Here is a 24,663-nt window from a genome sequence, read left to right as displayed (position 1 = left end):
GGCTACTTTACAGATTATACAATGGACAAAAGCTCTTCAACAAGCTAGAAGACACTAGGCTTTGCATTTTAATAAGAAAAGTTTAATGGTTTTGTTTTTTGCATGTAAAAAAAAAGTGTTAAAACCACAATGAAAAAATTTAAAAACATGTAAAGAAGCAGTTTTAGTGCAGATTTAACACATCATTAATGGAAAATTTAAATATTTATAAAATTAAAATCCTACTACATGAAGGAGAAGAAAATTTGTATTTTGCAAATCAGAAATCAGAATGTGACTTACCTAAATTAAACATAAGATTAGCTTAAGAATAAAATCATTGAGTGTGACCAACTTGGGCAGTACTGAGGGAGGAAGAGAGGAAAGAGAGAGAGAAAGGGAAAAGGGCATTTGGTACTACAACCAGGTGTTGAACCCAATAAAACAGACTGAGGACTAAGGCTAGGCATGGGACAGATCTTGACACTCCAAATGAAACCACACTGGAACTCCAACTAAAAGATAATCACTGAGAAATTTTCTACAAATATGAAAGTTAGCCACCTTATGAATTAGTAACAAACATAAGAAACAGCCACAAGGCAGCAAAAGAAGTCCTGAAACAGGATAGATTAAAATGCAAGATAGGAAAACTGAGATGGATGAGACACAAATGTGGTATTTAATTTGTGAGACGTAAGGCAGAATCTCATTTCAAGCATTTCTAGAGGTGGGAAAAAACTATAGAAAGGAATTTTTATGTTCCTTCATAAAAACTTTTAAAAATTCAGATAGCCTCCTTTGCTGGTTTAGGAACATTTCTACTGAGAGAGAGAAAAGTAACAACATTTTAATGTGGTTTTTTTTTTTTGCTTTTTAAAGACCAGGATTATGGAAAAATTACCATCAAGCTTCAACAAGAGAGTCCTCTTTTACGCTGTCTAGTACAGTGGCTCTTGAACGTTTTCTGCCCTAGCAAACCTGATTGGCTCACTGTGTCAGGGAATGTCACCATGAAGAAACAGGATTATTTGAAAAAGTCCCCTAAATGATTTTAAAATGCATTACCTCTCTATATGGGGAGGCTATCTCCACTCCCTCCCAAACACTGATTAGTACCTTCACCATCCATGATAGGGACTAATTGCTTAGATAATCCCTACTCTACCATATACTTGTGTATTATTTAAAAAAACATATACACCGACTTCCACAGAAAGTAGTTTTTTTTTTTTTTTTTTTTGAGACGAAGTCTAGCTCTTATCCCCCAGGCTGGAGTGCAATGGCGCAATCTCGGCTCACTGCAACCTCCCCCTCCCGGGTTCAAGCAATACTCCTGCCTCAGCCTCCCAAGTATCTGGGATTACAGACACCTGCCAACACACCCGACTAATTTTAGTATTTTCAGTAGAGATGGGGCTTCACCATGTTGGCCAGGCTGGTCTCAAACTCCTGACCTCAGGTGATTCGCCTGCCTCGGCCTCCCAAAGTTCTGGGATTACAGGCATGAGCCACCGTGCCCGCCCAGAAAGTAGGTTTCTTAGAGGTAACTGTCTTTTCCTCTGAGGATACCAAAAATTCAATGCTGTCTTAGAATTTTTAGGGAGAAAACTAATAAGAAAGTCAAATTACGGACTACTGCATTAGGAGCACCTATGGATTATGTCAACCCTACAGACATGTCTGCAAAATGCATAGTCTAACTTGGTAAATTTACAAGTACAATATATGCCAACTACTCAGACTCTAGGTCCTTAGACAGAAGTATTATCTAGCCTTAAAGTAAAGTTGACCCTTGAACAACATGGGCACACTTATACATAATTTTTTTCAACCAAACGCAGATTTAAAGTATAGTATTTGTGGGATGTGAAACCCACACACTGTATAAATAGGTTCCATAAGGAAGCATATTCCTCAGGGCCGATTTTGGGATTCGAATATGTGCAGATTTTGGTATACACAGGGGTCTGCTAACCAATCCCTGAGATATACTGAGGGAAACTATAATTAGATAGTATTCCCTTCCAAAGAAATTGTATTCTTATTATTAACAGAAAAAGGCTCATTATTTGCCACTAAGTACTACTATATTACTGGCTCCAGAAAAATTTCAAAATGTGTTAGTCCTCAGCATCTATCTCTCAAGCACATCAAATATGTATGCATATGTGTACAGATATACACATACCTATATACACATATATCTATATCTATCTCCACCCATCCATCCCTAAGGCTTGGCTCTACTTTACAGGCAATTTGCCTCTGCCACTTCTCAGCTGTATGACCACAGACAAGTTATTTCACTGCTCTAAGTCACAGTTTCCTCATCTATAAAATGGGCTAGCAGAACTCACAGTGTTTTATTTTTTCTGAAGATTAAATAACATAATTCACATAAACCCTTCAAAGTGTCTTGGCTCACCTATATTCCTAGATGCAGTAATGTTGTTGTTGTGAGGATTATTATGACATCTGTATGTCCAAACCCAATGCTATGAGAAATTCCCATATATGGAAACATTTCAGCTCTACATACTGAAAGCAAGGGAATGCAAGGATGTGCTTGCTTTAGTCTCTTCTCTGCTAGAAACCAGGTTTAGATCAGTGAAATAGGGACCCAGAAGAAAGTCAGAAAGACATTCACTTATCACAGCAGAATGAGAATATGTCTTCTATGGCTAACTTAAAAGATCACAAATATGTGCTATTCAGTATCTTCCATAATGATGCTATCAAACAACAGCAAATTCCTTTAATCCGAAAAATGTCAGACAAGAGTTAACCTATAATCTTTCATAAAATTATTCCTTATAAAATATATTTTAAGAACTAGATAAAAGAATGTATTACACACTACCACCCAACATCTTGTTGGTGAAGAGTAACTTATATTTCTATTAAAATCACAATCAAAACAAGGATGCCCACTATTGCCAATCTTTTTAACAATATTTGGGAAATTTCAAAACAAAAAAACCCAGAAATAACAGATATTGGCAACAAATAATTAGAAAATTATGGGAAAAAATATACAATGTCAAGAAGTAACATTAACATGAAATATGCAGGATCAAAAGGGAAAAATCTGAAAAATATTAATGAGAAGTATAAACTAAGACTTGATGCAGATAACAAACTAAGGTCTCTCCATTCATTCATTCTTTCACTCAACAAATATTTAGTCAGCACCTGGAACATATCGAACACTACGGTACAGAGGACTTCGGTGGGATACTATAAAGTTACAATTATTTCTAGTATAGTTTATAGATTAAGGCAATTTTGAAAAATATTCCAATGAGAAACATTTTGGAACCTTAAATCCACTTAGAAACATAAGCAAGAATAGAAAAAGAAGTAAACACTACAGTTATATTAGCTTATTTATTTATTTATTTCATACAGAGTCTTGCTCTGTTACCCAGGCTAGAATGCAGTGGTGCGATCTTGGCTCACTGCATCCTCCACTTCCTGGGTTCAAGCAATTCTTCTGCTTCAGCCTCCTGAGTAGCTAAGACTACAGGTGTGTGCCACCACGCCCGGCTAATTTTTGTATTTTTAGTAGAGATCGGGTTTCACCATGTTGGCCAGGCTGGTCTTGAACTCCTGACCTCAGGTGATCTGCTTGCCTCGGCCTCCCAAAGTGCTGGGATTTCAGATGTGAGCCACCATGCCCAGCCGATATTAGCTTTTCTTGAGACAGAAACATATATCAGCCATAATAATTAGGACAGAATGATAGTGGCATAAAAATAGAAAGATAACCACAATACAGAAACAACAGCACAATGAGAGCGCAGGTACACAGAAGAACTGAATATGTGACCAAGCTTTACTTACTAGCTGTGTCACTTCAGCAAATTAGGTTTCTGTGCCTCTATTTCCTTACAGGGTTGTTGTGAGAAGAAAATGAGAAAATACAGATAAAGTGTTTAGAACACTGCCTAGCACATAGTAAATTCTCAAACATTGTTTGCTGTGGAAAGAAAAATCAGAAACCAAAGGGGAAGAGAAAGACTCAATAAATGAGATGAGGAAATTGGAAAAAAGTTCAGTTTAACACTCACTTCATGTGATACACTGAAAAAGTGAAAGAAAACATGAACAAGGAAGTCATAAAACCAGCAGAAGAATTTAAAAATATTTGTAAGTCTTCAGGTGGAAGGCTATTTAATTATAAAAAAAAATCACAAAGAAATTATCAACAGATTGGTCTATACAAAATCCCCATTATGCTGAAACAACCAGCCTGATAAAAATATTCAAATAAAATGGTGTAAAGGAGGTTGTTAATCAGGAGCTCATAAAATTGATGAGAAAAAAATCTTAAAATTCGCAATAAATAAATGGGCAAAGGACATAAAAAGAATGTTTACAAGATATGAAACACTATGATTAATATATGGGAATATGGCCAACCACATAATTGAGAAAAGCAATAAAAATGTGATATCATTTTTCACTATTAAAATAGCAAGCAATTAAAAAAAAATAAAAACCAACGATGGGGAAGGTAGAATGAAATGGCCATGTTCACATATTGGCACAATTCTTTGGGAAAGCAATCTGGCAATGAAATTTAAAAAACGTAAGATATTTTAACTTTTGTCTACAGTATTTAAAATTTTGCCTATAGGTAAATCACAGCATTCTTTCTAACAAGAAAAATGGAAACAATGATAAATATCCACTATTGGGAAATTAAGTAAACGATGACCCACTGACCAGAATATGTGGCCAATAAAAATATTTATGAAGAGTTTTTTAAAGTGTGAAATGTGGGAAATGCAAATATTAGAAAAATAAGAAAAAATTACAGGACATAGAGCCATGTATTAAAAAGTAACAAAAAGAAACATGCCAAAATGCTAATACTGCAGACCAAGCATATATTATTACCTGCCTTGTCCTTGAAATAGCCAAGAGATCTAAGAAAAGAACTATTGAAATGTTTGTCTAGGGCATCCAGACTGAGTAAAAAAATAAGAGAAGTAAGAAGACACAAATGAACTGTGTACCAACCTTTCCCTTTCAATAATTTCTCGTATCTCAGAATAAAATCTAAATTCTTAATATGGTTTACTGCATGATCAGGGTCTTGCTTCCCTTTAGAGTATCATCTTAAAATTTTCCAGCTCTCTAACATTTTATAGTTCAAACAAACAAAATATCCTCTGCCCCTCAATCACCATGTTTCGTGTCACTAGGCTTTCAGAGAAGCTGCATGTCCTCTCTTCCTCTTCTTGCCCTCTCAAACCCTACTCATCCTTTTGATTTCAGCTTAGACATTCACTTGCCCCTAGAAGTTTGGTTTTTTTGACCATCTTTATCCGCGTTTATAAATAAAAGAATGAATTAACATAGATCAAAGATGTGACTAGTGGACTAACAATGACCTACTTAGGTCAGACCAAGACAAACCTGATAGTCTTATTCTAGAGTCTAAGTTTCTTTCATTTATTTCAAAGTTACAGCTTCAAAGTCCTGAGAAAAGAGTGATCAAAGAAAAGGTAAGAATGAGGGAGGATTTGGCTAGGCTACTACTAGTCATATAAGAAACTAGTTCTGGGTCAGGCACCATGGCTCACGCCTGTAACCTCAATAATTTGGGAGGCCAAGGTGGGCGGATCATTTGAGGTCAGGAGTTCGAGACCAGCCTGGTCAACATGATGAAACCCTATCGCTACTAAAAATATAAAAATTAGTTGGCCATGGTGGCAGGCACCTATAATCCTAGCTACTCAGGAGACCGAGGCAGGAGAAACACTTGAACCCGGGAGGCGGACGTTGCAGTGAGCCAAGGTCGCGCCACTGCACTCCAGCCTGGGTGACAAGAGCAAGACTCTGTCTCCCCCTCAAAAAACAAACAAACAAACAAACAAACAAACAACTAGTTCTGGGCAATGTGGAGTTACCTTTGGAACAATTCTAGAGAAAGGTTAATACTGATACCCGTGAACAATTCAGTATAGAAAATTGTTCGAAGGAAGTTAGCAGAGAAGTAGAAACAAATGTCACCTTAAGGTGTCACTAATGTGTTAAGCAGATTAATACATTTCACACTTAGAAAACTGTGGTGCAAAGTGAGGTCTTTAAGAAGTTCAACTTTTAAGAAATGCCAGTTTGGTTCAATAGCCCCAACTTCATTAAACATATTTAAGAGCCAGGTGAGACGCATGCTCAACACACCCATTTATCCTTATCTAAAAAGCCTGGCCTGAGATTCTGAATCTAAATTTCTGGAAAGTTACTGATGAGCCCAGGAGCAGTGGCTCATGCCTGTAATCCCAGCACACTGGGAGGCCAAGGTGGGCAGATTGCTTGAGCTCTGAGCCCAGCAAACCCTGTCTCTATAAAAAAAAAAACAAAAAGTAGCCAAGTGTGGTGGCATGTGCCTGTAGTCCCAGCTACTTGGGAGGCTGAGGTGGGAGGATGGCTTGAGCCCAGGAGGCAGATGTTACAGTGAGCTGAGATCATGCCACTGTACTCTAGCCTGGGTGACAGAGCCAGACCCTGTGTCACACACACACACACACACAAAGTTACGAATGAGATCAAAGCACAGAAGTTAAACATACATACACACTCACTAAAAACAGGAAAACTGCTTTGCTCCTGTCTGATCAAAATAATTCTAACTATATTGGTGGTTTAATAGCAAAGCATGACATAAAGTTTATCACTTGTGTGTGTTTTTACCTTGGGCAAGTGATTAAATGTGTCCTCTGATAAAAAATATGGTTAAGAACATATATTCCAGAGGTGTTTTAAGGAATAGATTAAAACACGTATATTAAAGCACTTTGTGGGTGCTATATAGCCATTTTAATGATTACTATCCTTTGTACAAGAGATTCTTGGATAATTAACAAGATTAGAAGTGAAAATGACTGAAACAGTAATAGTAAATAGTTTCCCATATATCCGACATCTTCAGTTATGCTTCAAATAATTAATTTACAAGGTTTGCTATTTATCCCCTGAAAAAAATTATTTAGCAGTAAAAAATTAGATGTCTGAATATTTCACAGATACCAGAAGGCTAAAGATCAATAAATCTAATTAAATACTCACACCAGGAAATGCAGTTTTTCACTTTGTATTATTTTGTTGCCCATAGTCACAGGTGAAACATACTAAACGCTTCTGGAAGGCTGATGGAATTCGCATGTCAAATGCTTGCCTCAACAGAAAATAAACTAAGACTTAATGGCTTTTCATTGAGAAAGAAGAAAAACAAAACATAAGTAAGGGAAGACAAGGATGCCATACACCACAATAACCACTGTAAAAGCCCTAATTTGCCATCCAAAGCCTCAGCGACCACTATCACATTTGAGATATTATGTAGTGTAAGAGTAACTGGCATACAACCACATCCATTTATGAGTTCTATTATTTAGACATTACTCAGCTGTATTTCTTCATACCAATGATAAATAATCTAAGAAAGCAAACAATTGTTTAAAAACAGTTTCACCTATTTATAGGATCTAAAATTTCCTCATGGTATGGCTTTTCCACAAGATCACATGACATTTTTTTTTTGCTTTAACAAAATATACTTGGATAAAGTATTATGAGTCTCTTGCCTCGACTTTAAATTCTACAAAAAAAGGTGCAGGTCATTAAATATGAGCTTAGAGACACCTTGTAAAAGCTAAAGTCTCTTTAAAACATATTAAAATAGGCTGGGCGCAGTGGCTCACGCCTGTAAGCACTTTGGCCAAGTGCTGGCCAAGACGGGCAGATTACCTGACGTCAAGACTTGGAGACCAGCCTGGCCAAGAGGAGAATAACCTGTCTCTACTAAGAATACATAAATGAGCCAGGCATGTTGGCACGCACCTGTAATCCCAGCTACTCGGGAGGCTGAGGCAGGAGAATCACTCGAACCCAGGAGGTGGAGGTCGCAGGGAGCCGAGATCGCTCCACTGCACTCCACCCTGGGCAACAGAGCAAGACACCGTCTTAAAACAAAAAACAACAAAAAAGCATATTAAAAGTATCAAGGAATCACTTGAAATTAGTAAAAAAAAAATTCATATATTAACTATGAGTTGACTATAAACTGATTTTAAATTTAAACATAAATGTCATACATGATACACCTCATTTTCTGTATATTTCTTCAAAGTAGTCATGTTGGATCGCTATACTTTTACTCCAATGATACCATCACTACTGAAAACAACTCCGGGGCCGTTCCTTTCAAATACCACTAAGAGCTAGTTTACAAGTTATATAACAAAACTTTTTTTTTTTTTTAAGACAGGGTCTCACCGTCACCCAGGCTGGAGTGCAGCCTTGACCTCCTAGGCTAAAGTGATTCTCCAGCCTCAGCCTCACAAGCGGCTGAAACTACAGGCTCTCGTCACCACTCTCTACTAATTTTTTACACAGAAGGAGTTTCATCATGTTGCCTAGGTTTGTCTCAAGCTCCTGGGCTCAAGCAATCCACCTGCCTTGGCTTCCCAAAGTGCTGGGACTACAAGTGTGAGTCACCATGTCCAGCAGAAAAACCTTATCTTAAACAAAAAACAGTATCACTAAACGTGACATTTTGTCTTGCTTATCAAAAAATTTCAAGTGTGAAGATTTTCCACATTCTACAAGAATGTATTTCAGACTTTGACAACACTTCCAAAAAATTATTTCCCTAAAATGTTGTGCTCAAAGGTGGCACAGTTTGAACTCAGCGCATTACCTCCAATGGTGACTCTTCTGAGATGAACAACGTTCATTTGGATGCATTTATTCTTACATGCTTGTTTTCAGAATTTTTCCACTTTTTTTTTTTTTTTTTTTTGTTTAAAGACAGAGTCTCACTCTGTCTTGCCCAGGTTGGAGTGCAGTGGTGCAATCTCGGTTCACTGCAACCTCCGTCTCCCAGGTTCAAGCGATTCTCCTGTCTCAGCCTCCCAAGTAGCTGGGACTACAGCCATGTGCCACCACACTTGGCTATTTATTTATTAAGATGGAGTCTCATGCTGTCACCCAGGCTGGAGTGCAGTGGTGTTATCTTGGCTCACTGCAACCTCTGCCTCCCGGGCTCAAGTGGTTCTCCCGCCTCAACCTCCTGAGTAGCTGGGATTACAGGCACGCACAGCATGCCCAGCTAATTTTTGTATTTTTAGTAGAGATGGGGTTTGCCATGTTGGCCAGGCTGGTCACGAACTCCTGACCTCAAGTGATCTGCCCGTCTCGGCCTTCCAATGTGCTGGGATTACAGGCGTGAGCCACCACGCCCTGCCTCCACATTGTTTTATAGACTTAAACTTCATAATTATATCTCAATGGATTATTTCCTTTGAGGATTAAACACTTAAACTGAAATAAATGAACCACAGTTGATTCAAGAAAACAACTTTTGGCAAGGCACAGTGGCTTATGCCCGTAATCCTAGCACTTTGGGATACCAAAGCAGGTGGATCACCTGAGGTCAGGAGTTCCATGAGACCAGCCTGGCCAACCCCATCTCTATAAAAAAATACAAAAATTAGGTCAAGCACGGTGGCTCATGCCTGTAATCCCAGCATTTTGGGAGGCCAAGGCAGGCAGATCACTTCAGGTCAGGAGCTCAAGACCAGCCTGGCCAACATGGTGAAACCCCATCTCTACTAAAAATAAAAAACTTAGCTGGGCATGGTGGCACATGCCTGTAATCCCAGCTACTCAGGAGACTGAGGCAGGGGAAGCACTTGAACCTTGGTGGGGCGGAGGTTGCAGTGAGCTGAGATCTCACCATTGCACTCCAGACTGGGTGACATAGTGAGACTTTATCTCCAAAAAAAAAGAAAAAACAAAACAAAAATTAGCCAGGTGTGGTGGTGCATGCCTGTAATCCCAGCTACTCAAGAGGCTGAGGCAGGATAATTGCTTGCTTCCAGGAGGCAGAGTTTGCAGTGAGCAGAGAGTGCGCCACTGCATTCCAGCCTAGGTGATAAGAGTGAGACTTGGTCTCAAAACAAACAAACAATAACAAAAATCTTTTTACAGAGCAACAGATGGATTGCAACCACTATCATTTTTTGTATGTGTCAAGTCATAACCACCATATTATTCAGAATGTATCAATCACTAAATCATCTTTGTTGTACAAGGCAAAGACTTGCTTTACCACTAACACTCAGGACCACTTTACTTATATAAACCAAGTTATCAGAGAAAACAAAACCACTCAAGAAATCTTTTGGCTCAATTCAATATTCCAATTCCAATCACAAGTATTAAATCAAGTCTTTTTCCTTCAAACTGTAGTCATGTAGGTCTATAATTAAAAAGGGTAATTAGGCCCGGTAAGGTGGCTCATGCCCGTAATTCTAACACTTTGGGAGGCCAAGGCGGATCATTTGAGTCCAAGAGTTTGAGATCAGCCTGGGCAACATGACAAACCCTGTCTTTACAAAAAAAATATACAAAAATCAGCTAGGCATGGTGTTTCTAAAAAAACAAAAAACAAAAAAACAAAAATTAGTCTGGCATGGTGGTGTACACCTATAGTTCCAGCTACTCAGGAGGCTGAGCTGGAAGGATCACTTGAGCCCAGGGAGGCTGAAGCAGTAGTGAGCTGTGATTGCACCACTGTACTTCAGCCTGGGCAACAGAGTGAGACCCTGTTCCAAAAAAACAAAAACAAAAATACTAGTAATTAGTTTGTTTTGTTTTGTTTTTGAGACGGAGTCTCACTCTGTCACCCAGGTTGGAGTGCAGTGGCACAACCTCGGCTCACTGCAAGCTCCGCCTCTCAGGTTCATGCCATTCTCCTGCCTCAGCCTCCTACGTAGCTGGGACTACAGGCGCCCGCCACCACGCCCGACTTTTTGTATTTTTAGTAGAGACGTGGTTTCACCGTGTTAGCCAGGATGGTCTCGATCTCCTGACCTCATGATCCACCTGCCTCGGTCTCCCAAAGTGTTGGGGTTACAGGCGTGAGCCTGTGTCCGGCCTTAGTTTTAATACTATCATTGAATGATTACATACAAAACGTAGATTCTCTGTATATCCAAATAAAGACATCTAAGACCTGGAAGTTAAAGTTCAAAGTGTGAACAGAAAATTTATGCTCCAAGATGGTCATTGTTAAACAGTGGTTTAACAATGTTAATGTTTCTACGGTTTATGTTTCTATGGTTTAGAAAAGGAGGGATTTATCAAAATTCGTCTAGAAAGACAATACCAAGTGTTGGGTGAAGATGTACAGAAATTGGAACTCTCATTCACTGCTGGGGACAATGTAAAATAATGCAGCTACTTTGGAAAATCATTTGGCAGTTCCTCTAGAGTTAAACACTGAGGTACCATATGGTTCAATTTCACTTCTAGATATATATCTAAAAACACTGAATGCATATATCCACACAAAAACTTACATATTATATGATACAATAGAATATTATTCAGCTGTAAAAAGGGATAAAGTTCTGATACATGCTACAACATGGATCAATCTTGAAAACATTAAAGTAAAAGAAGGCAGTCACAAAAGAGCACATATTATATGATTCCACTTATATGAAATATCTAAACTGTGCAAATTCATAGAGACAGAAAGTAGATTAGTGGTTGCCAGGGGCTGAGGTGGGGCAGGAGGAAAGGGGAGTGACTGTTGATGGCTATGGGGTTTCTTTTTGGGGTGATGAAAATGTTTACAATTAGATAGTGGTAATGAGTGCACAACTCTGAATATGCAAAATTGTATACTTAAAAAGAAAGTTTTTTTTTTTTTTTTGAGACAGGGTCTCTCTCCATTTTCCAGGCTAGAGTACAGTGGCTTGATCTTAGCTTGCTGCCGCCTCAACCTGCTGGGCTCAAGTGATTCTCCCACCTCAGCCTCCTGAGTAGCTGGGACTACAGGCATGAACCACCACATCCAGCTAATTTTTGTATTTTTTTGTAGAGGCAGGTGTCGCTGGTCTCAAACTCCTGGGCTCAAGTGACTCTTCTACCTCAGCCTCCCAAAGTGCAGGGATTACAGGTGTCAGCCACTGTGCCCAGCCAATTGTACTTCAGAAAGGGTGAATTTCATTTCAATGAAGCTTTTTTTTTTTTTTTTTTAAACTTGCCTAGAGGAGTCAGAGTCAGGTTATCAAGATGGGTATTAAATAGAAAAGATAATGTCCCATGATAAAGGAAGGGCATTCAAACCAGATGGAAAGAGTATGTAAAAGCAGAGAGGCATGTGAGCATGTCAGGGCATGGCATAGGGGGCAATGGTGAGACGGTCAGCATAGCTGAAGTACATAGTAGTTTAAAGCGTCCTTCTACAGACATTACCAAACACTATGATGATTTAAGATGATTAACCAGTCTTCTATTATTCCATATAAATGATCAATTGAGACAAATGGTTTTAAGACTTTTTTTCCTACTATTATAGTAGAGATAATGTACAAAACATTCATTTGTCATTCTGAGCTTTTTGGGCAGACTTTGTGGCTTTGCCAGCTCCTAGAGTCTTCTTGGATCAACTGCCCTGATGATACCCTCAACAATGTATCATAAACACTTCCCTGATAATAGTCCAGAAGTTCACACAGGCTTACTTGGAATCACATCACAACGACAGTAGAATAATCAGATTTTCAGAATACAAGGTCAGCATCTAGCCTCTTACCAAAATGACTTTTGATCTGCTTTGGCTCAGCAATTGTGCAAGTTAGGTGAGCAGTATAACAGATTATGAAGAGACTTGTATGAGACGCTAAAAAATATTTTTATAAGCCAGTGGGGCTTTTTGAAATGTAGTACATATATGATTGGGTGCTACATGAAACAGGCATTTCATAGTTCTGTATTTCCTTTTACTGTTAACTTTTGTTGGTTTTCTAGCTATGGCTATCAATATTGATTTTCCATTTACAGTATAAATTTTCCTTTAAGAAAAAAAGTCTATAAAAATACTGAATAGATAATATAGATGGTTATGAAGAAATGGCAAAAAAAAAAAAAAAAAAATCCCCAAAGTGGTACATGAATGTCTTAAGCATGAAAACTTAGCTAAAAGGAGCACATAAAGATTTCACCTGGAAGTGAGATGGTCACAATTCAGAGAGATGATTCTGGCAGTAATGTGTAAGATGAAGGTGATGGGGTAAAATAACAGTGACTAATACTCCAATTAGGAAATTGTTGTAATAGCCTAGACCAGAGGTCTGCAAAGTATGGCCCACTTGCAATATCCTGCCCACAGCCTGCTTGTGATCTGTTTTTGTATGGCTTCCAGGCTAAGTATGGTTCTTACTTTTTTTTTTTTGAGACAGAGTCTCACTCTGTCACTCAGGCCGGAATGCAGTGGCACGATCTCAGTTCACTGCAACCTCTGCCTTGCAGGTTCAAGCGATTCTCCTGCCCCAGCCTCCTGAGTAGCTGGGATTACAGCACAAGACATCACGCCCAGCTAATGTATCTTTAGTAGAGACAGGGTTTCACCATGTTGGCCAGGCTGGTCTCAAACTCCTGACATCATGATCCACCTGCCTCAGATTCCCAAAGTGCTACAATTACAGGTGTGGGTTCTTACATTTTTAAAGCATTGTTTTTTTTAAAAAAAAAAAAAGAAAAGAAAAGAAAAAAAAAAAAAAAACTTTATATGGGCTATAAAGCCTAAAATGTTTACTATTTGGTCCTTTACAGAGAAAGTTTGCCACCCCCAGCTTGGACAACTGCTGAAGCTACCAAATAAGTTTGTAGCATGACAGTGAAGCATAAAACACAATTTCTGAAGCAGAATCAACACGACTTAATGACTAATCAGATATATGTGGTAAGAGCAGTTAAAAATTAAGATTCTGTAAACTCAGACAGATAGGGATACTGTCAGGCCTCTGAGCCCAAGCCAAGCCATCACATCCCCTGTGACTTGCACATATACGCCCAGATGGCCTGAAGTAACTGAAGAATCACAAAAGAAGTGCAAATGCCCTGCCTTGCCTTAACCGATGACATTCCACCACAAAAGAAGTGAAAATGGCCGGTCTTTGCCTTAAGGGATGATATTATCTTGTGAAATTCCTTTTCCTGGCTCATCCTTGGCTCAAAAAGCTCCCCCACTAAGCACCTTGTGACCCCGACTCCTGCCTGCCAGAGAACCACCCCACTTTGACTGTAATTTTCCTTTACCTACCCAAATCCTATGAAACGGCCCCACCCTTATCTCCCTTCGCTGACTCTCTTTTTGGACTCAGCCCGCCTGCATCCAGGTGAAATAAACAGCCATGTTGCTCACACAAAGCCTGTTTGGTGGTCTCTTCACATGGATGCGCATGACAGATACTATCATCCAAGAGAAGAAAACAGAAAGGAGAGTATCTTTTTAAAATTAAATCATTTTTCTTTGATTATGAAAAATAAGTGACAACAAGCCAAAATTAGATAACAGACTTACAGTATTATATCATTAGGAAGACAAACTTGCTCAAAGATGGGCATTCACCCTGAGAACCTGTGTTTCATAACTAAGGAGAAATGTGTTCTTTTTCCTATATTAGATTTCTAAAATGAAGAGGCTGACATTTTACTATTGAAGAGAATCATGCTTATATACATTCTAGAAAGTACTCACAATTAGGCCTATTATAACAATGTCCTTTTTGCATATCTATTGTTCACAAAACTTCCAAATAGTTTCTTCCTTTTTTTTTTTTTTTTTTTTTTTTTAAGAGACCGGAATTCTTTGTTGCCCAAACTGGATTCTGGGCTCAAACGACCCTCCCACCTCAGGCTCCCAAGTAGCCAGGATTACAAAATAGTTTTTTGAAAAACAACTGTCTACACTAAAAGTCCACTTTTCAGTGCTATATACTACTAAAATGTTTTAAATGTTCTACTTTTAAATATAGGTTAAAAACCTAGTAGCATAAAAATTTTAATCCTGAAAACCTGAATTGCTTTCAGAAGAGATCAGGTGCATTCAGGGTGGTATGGCTGTAGGCCTGAACTGCTTTCAGAAATAACCAAACATACATAAATTCATTTCAAAACACAATTTTTTTGAGACAGGGTCTCGCTCTGTCCCCTTAACCGGATGAACTGCAGTGGAGGGAACATAGCTCACTGCAACCGTGAACTCCTGGGCTCAGGCAATCTTCTTGCCTCAGCTTCCCAAGTGGCTAACACTACACAGGTGTGTGCCACCACACCTGGCTAATTTTTTAAAAAATATATTTTGTAGAGACAGGGTCTCATGCTGTTGCCCAGGCTGGTCTCAAACTCCTGGTTTCAAGTGATTCTCTTGCCTTGGCCTCCTAAAGCACTGGGATTATAGGTATGAGCTACTGAAGCTGGCCTCATTTCAAACTTTAGAAGTCCTATTTAAACAAGACATGAAGGCCAGGTGCGGTGGCTCACACCTGTAATCCCAGCACTTTGGGAGGCCGAGGTGGGCAGAACACCTGAGGTCAGGAGTTCGAGACCAGCCTGGCCAACATGGTGAAACCCCATCTCTACTAAAAATACGAAAATTAGTAGGGTGTGGTGGTGGGTGCCCGTAATCCCAGCTACTCAGGAGGCTGAGGCAGGAGAATCACTTGAATCCAGGAGGCGTAGGTAGAAGTGAGCCGAGATCACGCCACTGCACTCCAGCCTGGGCAACAAGAGCGAAACTCCGTCTCAAAAAAAAAAAAAAATTGTAAAATAAATAAATAAATAAGACATGAGGCACAGGTGCAATGAGCATAGACATGGCATAAAACTTAATAGGGTTTTCTAAAAAAAAAAAAAAAAAAAAAAAATTGCCAAGGTAATGTCTGTGCAAATATCACTCAAGAAAAGATCTCTGTGTTCTTTTCATGGAAAAAAAAATACATATATCCAAAAAGACCAAAGAAAAAAATTACAGAAGCAAAAACTGGACCTGTTTCTAAAGTAAAATATTAAAACTGTGATTTGAAATTCTCAAGAAAGTGTTGTATGAAATTTATGATCATTCTCATGATTTTCAGAAATTACTTTTTTCCATTTTCTTAAGAATTTTGGAAGAATCAATACGTAAGGGAAGACAGTTCTGGAAACATTTCAAAAACAGATCAACTGAAAGTAGCAATGTAAGTATATAAAGAAAGACACTATTTTTAAACTTAATTTTTGCTTTTTAGAGACAAGGTCTTGCTTTGTTGCCCAGGTTAGGGTATCCATAGCTCACTGTAGCCTTGAATTCCTGGGCTCAAGCAATCCTCCTACATCAGCCTCCTGAGTTGCTGGGACTATAGCTCACATCCCACCATGCCTGGTTGATTTTAGGAAGATGATACAGTGTACATACTGTTTGTAGCAATTAAAGTTCTAGCAGGAAACAGGTGGCACATTCAAATTGAGATATTAGAGATTATGTATAAAGGAGAAGGCAGGTTTTAAGGAAACTCTAAGAGACAGTGTGATACTACACCTAAAGTAGTGAGTGCAGGAAGCAGTTAGCAAAAAGTAGACGCAGAGTAGGTTGTGTGGAGAGGGTCACCCAACAAAAACCATACTGCGTGGAGGGATGCAGCCAGCCCACAGGGACCCTACAGAAAGGGAGCCAAAAATATATACATCCTATCCTTACTCTCTTTCTTCCCTCCAATCTTCTGCTTGTATTCCCTATGGGCCAGCTGAAAGCCAGAGAGGAGAGGAGCCCAAAGATACCCTCTGCACAGAGCAGGGTAAAGAACAGAGTGGATTTGAAGAGGCAAAGGCAAAATGTCCAGCATGTAATTATGTTAGTCAGCACAAACTAATTTCTGTCACAAATAATCCCAAAATATCACTGGCTAGGACAACAAAAGTTTATTTCCCTTAGATCATGTCTTCTAATGGTTTTACCATCTTCTAGGGTCTTGGCGACCCCCTCCACTGAACCGTCTGTTTCTAGTAGGTGTTGACAGAAGAAAGCAAGAATGGAAGATTGGTGAGAAGTTAAGACATCAGGCTTAAAAATGATATACAGTTGACCCCTAAACAACACGGGTTTGAACCGTGCTAATCCTTCCACCTCTGCCAGCCCAGGGACAGTAAGACCAATCCCTCTTTCTCCTCTACCTACTCAACATGAAGATAATGAGGATGAAGACCTTCATGATAATCCACTTCCACTCAGAGAATAGTAAATATATTTTCTCTTCCTCATGATTTTTTGAGCTATATTTTCTTTTCTCAAGCTTATTTCACTCTAAGAATATAGCATATACACCATTAACTTACAAAACATGTTAATCTGTTTATGTTATCAAAAGGTTTCCGATCAACAGTCTGTTAGTAGTTAAGTTTTTGGGGAGTCAAAAGTTATACGTAGATTTTCAATTGTGTGGAGATTCAGTGCCCCTAACCCCACTGTTGTTCAAGGGTCGATTGTACATCACTGGAACTGACATTTTAGTGGCCAGAACTCAGTCAGACGGTACCACCTAACTATCAGAATGCTAAGAGTGGCATGGTGCTGTGCCCAGAAGGAAGAGGAACATGAATATGCTAAGTACTACTCTTATCATGTATTATGTAACACTCCAGTAAAAACTGGAACAGCACCCCAAAATCAATCTCATCAATATTTCTGCAGTGAAACATTTACTATCCACACTAAGTGAAACAAATAAAGATAGCTAAAAACCTCACACCAATGCAGATAAGGCATTTGCACCAAATAAATTGTGGTGTCAAACTTTTTTATTTTTGATAAAACTTAAAGTTTTTGGAGGATTTTTGGATTTCAGATTACAGACAAGGGATTATGTGCATTATGATCCACATTGCACAAATGAAGAAATCCTCTCAAAACAGCAGCCAGGAAAGTAGAGATGAAAGTTAAACTCAGGCCTATGTCTTCCAAATTTATGCTAATGTGAAGGGAAAACTGCAAATAACCAAATAACTCTTACTTTAGACATTAATTATGCCAGCCCTCCCACATGGTGAAACAGGAGGTATTTCAATGAATTCCAATACTTACTGTGTCCTTTTTTTTTTTTTCTTTTTTTGAGATGGAGTCTTGCTCTGTGCTCCAGGCTGGAGTGCAGTGGTGTGATCTCAGCTCACTGCAACCTCCGCCTCCCCGGTTCAACCAATTCTCCTGACTCAGCCTCCTGAGTAGCTGGGACTACAGGCGCGTGTCACCTCGCCCGGCTAATTTTTTGTATTTTTAGTAGAAAAGGGGTTTCACTGTGTTAGCCAGGATGGTCTCGATCTCCTGACCTCATGATCTGCCCACCTTGGCCTCCCAAAGTGCTGGAATTACAGGCATGAGCCACTGCACCTGGCCCTGTATCCTATTCTTTATAAGCACTCGATATTTCAGAAGGTAGAGGGAATAGAAGGAATAAGAGGTGGTATCTTACCACAAAAAAGCCAGAATATGGTGGAAGATTTAGTTTCTTTAGTGAAAAGGAGACTCTGATAAGTATAAAATACTAAAATGACTGATTCTGATGTGAAGAATTAGGGAAGGATCCTATAAAAGGTGATGACATGAGTGGAACTTGAAGAAACAACACAATTTTGAATGAGGAAAGTACAGTAGTACCCCCTTAACTGTGGGGGATATGTTCCAAGACCCCTCAGGGATACGTGAAACCAGAGAATTACAGTATTGAACCCAATATATACTATTTTTTTTCCTATACATAAATACCTGTGATAAAGTTTAATTATAAATTAGGCACAGTAAGAGATTAAAAACAATAAAATAAAAGTTATAGCAATATACTATAATAAAAGCTATGTGCACATGGTCTCTCTCTCAAAATATCTTATTGTACTATACTCGCCCTTCTTGTGATGATACCACAATGCCTATGTGGTAAGATGAAGTGAGTTGACTGATGCAGCACTGTGACATAGTGCTGGGTTATTAACCTTCTCATAATACATCCAACTTATGAATTGTTTATTTCTGGAATTTTCTATTCAGTATTTCCAGGCCATGGTGGACCATGGGTAATTGAAACTATGGAAAGTGAAACTTAGGATAAGAGGGGCTATTACTATACTTTGGGCGAGTTGAGGAGGCTGCACAAAGATACAAAGTTGGTGGGTATTTGAAGACCCGAATAACGGCAAATTGATTTTTGTTTGTTTGGGAGCATTTGAGTACTAAATAGAATTTAAATTTTACTCAATCATCATCAAGAGGCCTGGGGAGCTTAAGAGAAATAAGAAAGAGAAGATAATGAGAAACCCAATGTTGGAGAAACATTTGGCTAGGTGATGATACAATTAACCAAGAGATTATGAGAATAATATATGTAGATACAAAAATAGGAAGCAGAAAATGCTACCTTTTGAATTTTAAACAAGTTGAGACTGAGGTATTTGAAGCATCAATAAAGAGTTGTGTAAGTGTAGTACTCAAAAGATCAGGATTAGAAAAATAAAGTCACAGTTTGCTCAAGTTCGAAACACTACTATTACTATTATCAACTATATGCCCCTGAAGAAATCCACAGAATGAGCAAGTGAGCAGAGAGAGGACAATGACAAACTCCTGTAAATTACTGTGGTACTCTGATTCATAATATCTACTCTGGTTGCCAAGAAACTTTTTTTGTTTACTTCTTAGATCTGACCATATTAACCTCCGGTTAAGTGAAGTTATTATATGTACCACATAAATAAGATTTACCAAGCATGGTTCTATTCATGGTTTATTCATTCAGGGGAAAAACGATCTTCATAGCACAGTAAAACAAGCAAGGAACATGTACCGGCTTGTATTTCTGCCATTTATGTTGTAATTTCCTTGTATGTCAACACCATTGTTCACAGCCCTGCAATTTTTAAAGTATGCTGGCCAATGTGATGAAAACATTAGCACAATACAACTCAACTTCCCTATATGCTAGTTATCATGGAAAACTCTTGGCTGACCAAAAGACAAAACTCCTTTAAAAAATTTACTTTATGCACTTCAAGGTGAGTGGTTTAATACATTAAAAAACCAAACACAAACACACAAAAGTTTGTAAACTTGGTATGAAAAAGTATCACTTTCATATGTAGTCCTTTTCTTAAGTTTCGTATTAATGAAGTTTAACTTCTTTTCCAAGGTTACTTTATTTACCAAAAATTAAATACCTGAAATGTTATATTACTGAATTATTTTTTAAACTTCAAAATAACCATGGGTAGAAACTACCCTATGTTCTAAGAAAAAAGCAGACACCTTTAATACACTTACTTGGTTTAAAATCATAATAATCACAGCAGGCAAAACAGTAAATTCATCTAGTTACAGTCAATCCAGTGAAGCAATTCATTAATGTATACATGGATAAGAGAAATAACAAATGCTATTCACTGGATTCTTTAAATAAGCAAGCAGATTTTAGAACTTTATTTGAATTCTTTAATCTCTGCCAAAGTCTATCTGTTTATGCGTAGTTGTCTGGAAACACTCAGTTGGATACTTCCAAAGAGCAAATGGCAGGTCAAGTTTAGAACACGTGACTTCCTCACTAATTATATTTAAATAGAATGTAGTGAGTGAGAAATCAGATTCCCCATAGACACTGGAGAAAGACTGAATTCTTACTCTTCAAAGAAAAATATCAAAAGGTAACATTAATTTGAAATGTTCTCAATTACATATTAGAGCCAAATGCAACTTTTACTATATATGTTAAGAGTTTTACAGTTAAAATTTGGGCTTTAAGTCACAGACTTAAGTTCTAGCTTGGGTCATTTTTAGATATGCACCCTCAGACAAGTTATGTCCCTTGTCTGAGCCCATTTACAAAATGAAGGAGTTGGTTTTGTTCATTTCTAAACCTTAAAACTATGAACTTACTAGTTTTTTGTTGTTGTTTTAACGAAGAAAATCTCATCCCAGCACTGGGGAAATCCTATGGTTTAACCTCTTTAGTCTCTGGAGTAAATATTTAGAAGTAATATCCTAATTTGTGACCTAAACTAAAACCTTAAATTGTTGGAATAAAGGTCATAAGAAAATTTCATTATTTCTTTTGTTACTCTACTGTCCCAAATTGTCTCTCAGCCTTTGCCCCTACCCTACTCTATACTGATCTCAAGCCCCCATATTTATTGTATTGAATGTCTAGTGTTTTTTTTCCTTTTTTAAATAGAAAAATGCCAGTTAAGCTCTTTTTTAGTCTTTGGATTGTTTTTGCCTTCAGCTGGTAGCCCTCAATAGAAAATAGGTCTTCTGTCAGCAGATGTTGACAACAAAGAAAGGGAAGCTTTTTATTTGTTCACTAACAGTGAAAAAGCAAACATTTACATAACACAAATGTACTGATAAACACAATTAAGGATATATGCTTGCCTATTTGTGATCCATGTGTTCAATTAAAATTATCTAATTACTGTGAAACAGAGGAGGATGATGTTCAAGCTATCACTGATCGGCCTGCTCTTCATGTTTGTTAACATTCCGGGAACAACTTCAACATCAACAACCTCAAATTCTATGGCAGTATCCAGTACCGCATCAAGCCTGAATACCGGGACGAGCACCAATCCCAGAATGAACACCAATCCTGGGACAAGTCCAGATCTCAAAATGACCTCGAGTCCCAAGATGACTCCAAATTCCAACACAAGTCTGAATACAGCAGTGACCCCAAAGACAGCCACAACTATGAATATGAACACTGTGACAAATGGTAGCACCAATCCCAGAATGAACCCCAATCCTGGGACAAGTCCAGATCTCAAAATGACCTCGAGTCCCAAGATGACTCCAAATTCCAACACAAGTCTGAATACAGCAGTGACCCCAAAGACAGCCACAACTATGAATATGAACACTGTGACAAATGGTAACACCAATCCCAGAATGAACCCCAATCCTGGGACAAGCCCAGATCTCAAAATGACCTCGAGTCCCAAGATGACTCCAAATTCCAACACAAGTCTGAATACAGCAGTGACCCCAAAGACAGCCACAACTATGAATATGAACACTGTGACAAATGGTAGCACCAATCCCAGAATGAACCCCAATCCTGGGACAAGCCCAGATCTCAAAATGACCTCGAGTCCCAAGATGACTCCAAATTCCAACACAAGTCTGAATACAGCAGTGACCCCAAAGACAGCCACAACTATGAATATGAACACTGTGACAAATGGTAGCACCAATCCCAGAATGAACCCCAATCCTGGGACAAGTCCAGATCTCAAAATGACCTCGAGTCCCAAGATGACTCCAAATTCCAACACAAGTCTGAATATAGCAGTGACCCCAAAGATAGCCACAACTATGAATATGTGCACTGTGACAAATGGTAGGACCATACTCAATCCAATGGACAACGTTCACTTTATTTTCTATGTAATATTTTTGCTGTTTTGTGTACACTTGCACTCGGGCTGAAGTGAACTTCAACTGCCTGCATTCTTATCTCAGTTTCTTATTATCTGCTGAATGACAACCATGCTAGGAAAATATCATTTATTTCAACTTACTACTTAAGAAATTATTAACTTGATTTGTTTTTTTGCAAATTATAATTGTGTAAGTTCAAATATTAACTTAATATGGTGGTTTCCTTCCATATGAAGAAAGTATGTACTTACTACCTTATTATTAAATGCTGAAAGAAGCAAAATACCATGTTTGCCTTTTAAATGGTTGCAAAACTGAATTGAAACTCAGATATTTATATTAAAGGTGTAAGAGAAGAAATTATTTAGGTGGGGGGTGTGTGTGTGTGAGAGAGAGCACACACATGACAGTGAGAAAGCGAGTGAGAAACAGAGAGATGAAGGATAGGGGATAGGGGATGGGGGTGTGGGATAAGGAGTGGTATGGGGGAAGCTGTTTTTGTATTTCATTTTTATTTTTATTTTTTTGAGACAGTTTCACTCCTTTTGCCCAGGCTGGAGTGCAATGGCATGACCTCAGCTCACTGCAACCTCCACCTCCCAGGTTCAAGCAATTCTCCTGCCTCAGCCTCCAGAGTAGCTGGGATTATAGGCGTGCGCCATCATGCCTGGCTAATTTTTTGCATTTTTAGTAGAGGGGTTTCATCATGTTGGCCAGGCTGGTCTCAAACTCCTGACTTCAGGTGATCCACCATGCCCGGTCTATATTTTATTTTTTGTTAAATAGACAAAAAATGCTAATCTGATTAAAACTAAAGTGCTTTACAAAATAACACATTCATCTGAACATATTTCATGAATGTGTTAATAGTAATATGTCATTTCGCTAAGAAAAGGTGCCAATTCTGCTAACCTTTGTAATGTATAATGATATTGCGCCAATGACAAGATTATCTTATATTGAGTAAACTCTTGTCTTATGTTTCAAAAAACCATTTGTAAATCAGATGCCTGGAATTGAGAACTTATTTTCCCCAGAGTAATATATCTCATAACTGTTGGTTAGGTTTTCATGCTCATCTACAAAGATTTATCCAAGCATAAAATTATAATAGTAATAAGCATGTGATTAATAGTGCATTTGTTAAGAGCTTTGACTTAGGTTTGAAATCTACGTCTGATTCTTACTAGTTGTGCTACCATGGATTAAATACATGACCCAGTGAGATTCCCAAACAAACTTTAGTTATAAACGAATCACTTGCAATGCCTGTTAAATATATAAATAAGGCCCTGCCCCTGAGATTTTGATTTGGAAGTGGGGCTGCAGATATGTTTGTTTTAATGTTCCAGATCATTCTGATAGCCAGGTTTGGGTTTCAGTTTATATGCACATCAATTAATTGTTAATAATATCTCAGAAGGTTATTATGTGGATTAAATGAGAAATTATGTAATATGCAGTTTCCTGATGCAGGGAAAGCACTTAGGAAATGTCAGCTATTATCATTGTTTACTACTACCACCCAAAAAGCAATTGCCAGGTATCACAATATTCCTAAGAGGAAAACTCTTCTTTGTAACTTGGGTTTTGTGTGTGTTTTTTTTTTTAATTTATTCTTTCAGACAGGGCCTCATTCTGTTGCCCAGGCTGGAGTACAGTGGCGTGATCTCAGGTCACTGCAGCCTTGACCTCCTAGGCTCAAGTGATCCTCCCACCTCAGCCTCCTGAACAGCTGGGGCTACAGGTGTATGCCACCACGTATGGTTGATTTTTGTATTTTTCTGCAGTGACAGGGTTTCACCATGCTGCCTAGGCTGATCTCAAACTCCTGAGCCCAAGTGATTTCCCCGCCTTGGCCTCCCAAAGTGCTGGGATTACAGGTGTGAGCCACCACGTCCAGCCACTTTGGGGTTTTATATTTTTAATTATTCTTACAAAAACAATATATGCTCCTGGCAAGCCAAACAACATAGAGATAAATAACAGAAATATTAAATTGGTCCTCTATCTCCTCCAATCACACTTCCGAGATAAGCAATGTGAACAGTTAATATATATAATTTCATACATTTCTCAGTCTACACATACACATGTGCAGGTACACAGACACATTGTCGTCTACCTTGTAAGGTAAGTGTCAGAGTCATCTTTCTGGGCCTTTTAAAAGCTGGATGTAGAGGACTTCTGCTAGTTCTGCCTGTCCAGCATCCATTTTTCCTCATTCTGGTAACAGCAATTCAATTTTCCTTTGTGAAAACCCTGCCCCTATGCCCTCCTTTTAGTTCATGCAATTTGGATAGGGCTGGCTTTACCACTGCATTCCAGGAAGGGGCACATGATCCAGGTCTAGATAACCAAGAAATTCCATCCCCTTTGCCATAGTGACTGCCTTAGGAATCGGCATGTAACTCACACCAAGC

General features: G+C 38.5%; 2 protein-coding genes across 11 annotated transcripts in view; one reads left to right on the top strand and one right to left on the bottom strand.

The window, feature by feature from the left end:
- NF1 (neurofibromin 1) overlaps positions 1-24,663 on the bottom strand; it is a 292,484-nt gene that overhangs the window by 84,363 nt on the left and 183,458 nt on the right. The window lies entirely within an intron of this gene.
- Positions 20,447-23,231, top strand: LOC135967629 (uncharacterized). The gene is made up of 2 exons (XM_065531196.2): positions 20,447-20,508; positions 21,287-23,231. Exon 2 carries the CDS (start codon positions 21,293-21,295, stop codon positions 22,286-22,288), a length of 996 nt encoding a protein of 331 aa, XP_065387268.1. The 5' UTR covers positions 20,447-20,508; positions 21,287-21,292; the 3' UTR covers positions 22,289-23,231.

Source organism: Macaca fascicularis, chromosome 16 (assembly GCF_037993035.2).
Source record: "Macaca fascicularis isolate 582-1 chromosome 16, T2T-MFA8v1.1".
NCBI lineage: Eukaryota > Metazoa > Chordata > Mammalia > Primates > Cercopithecidae > Macaca > Macaca fascicularis.
This window is presented reverse-complemented; position numbering and strand designations above follow the sequence as displayed.

Coding starts and splice junctions, on each gene's coding strand:
- LOC135967629 (XM_065531196.2), top strand. CDS start 21,293: ATGATGTTCAAGCTATCACTGATCGGCCTGCTCTTCATGTTTGTTAAC.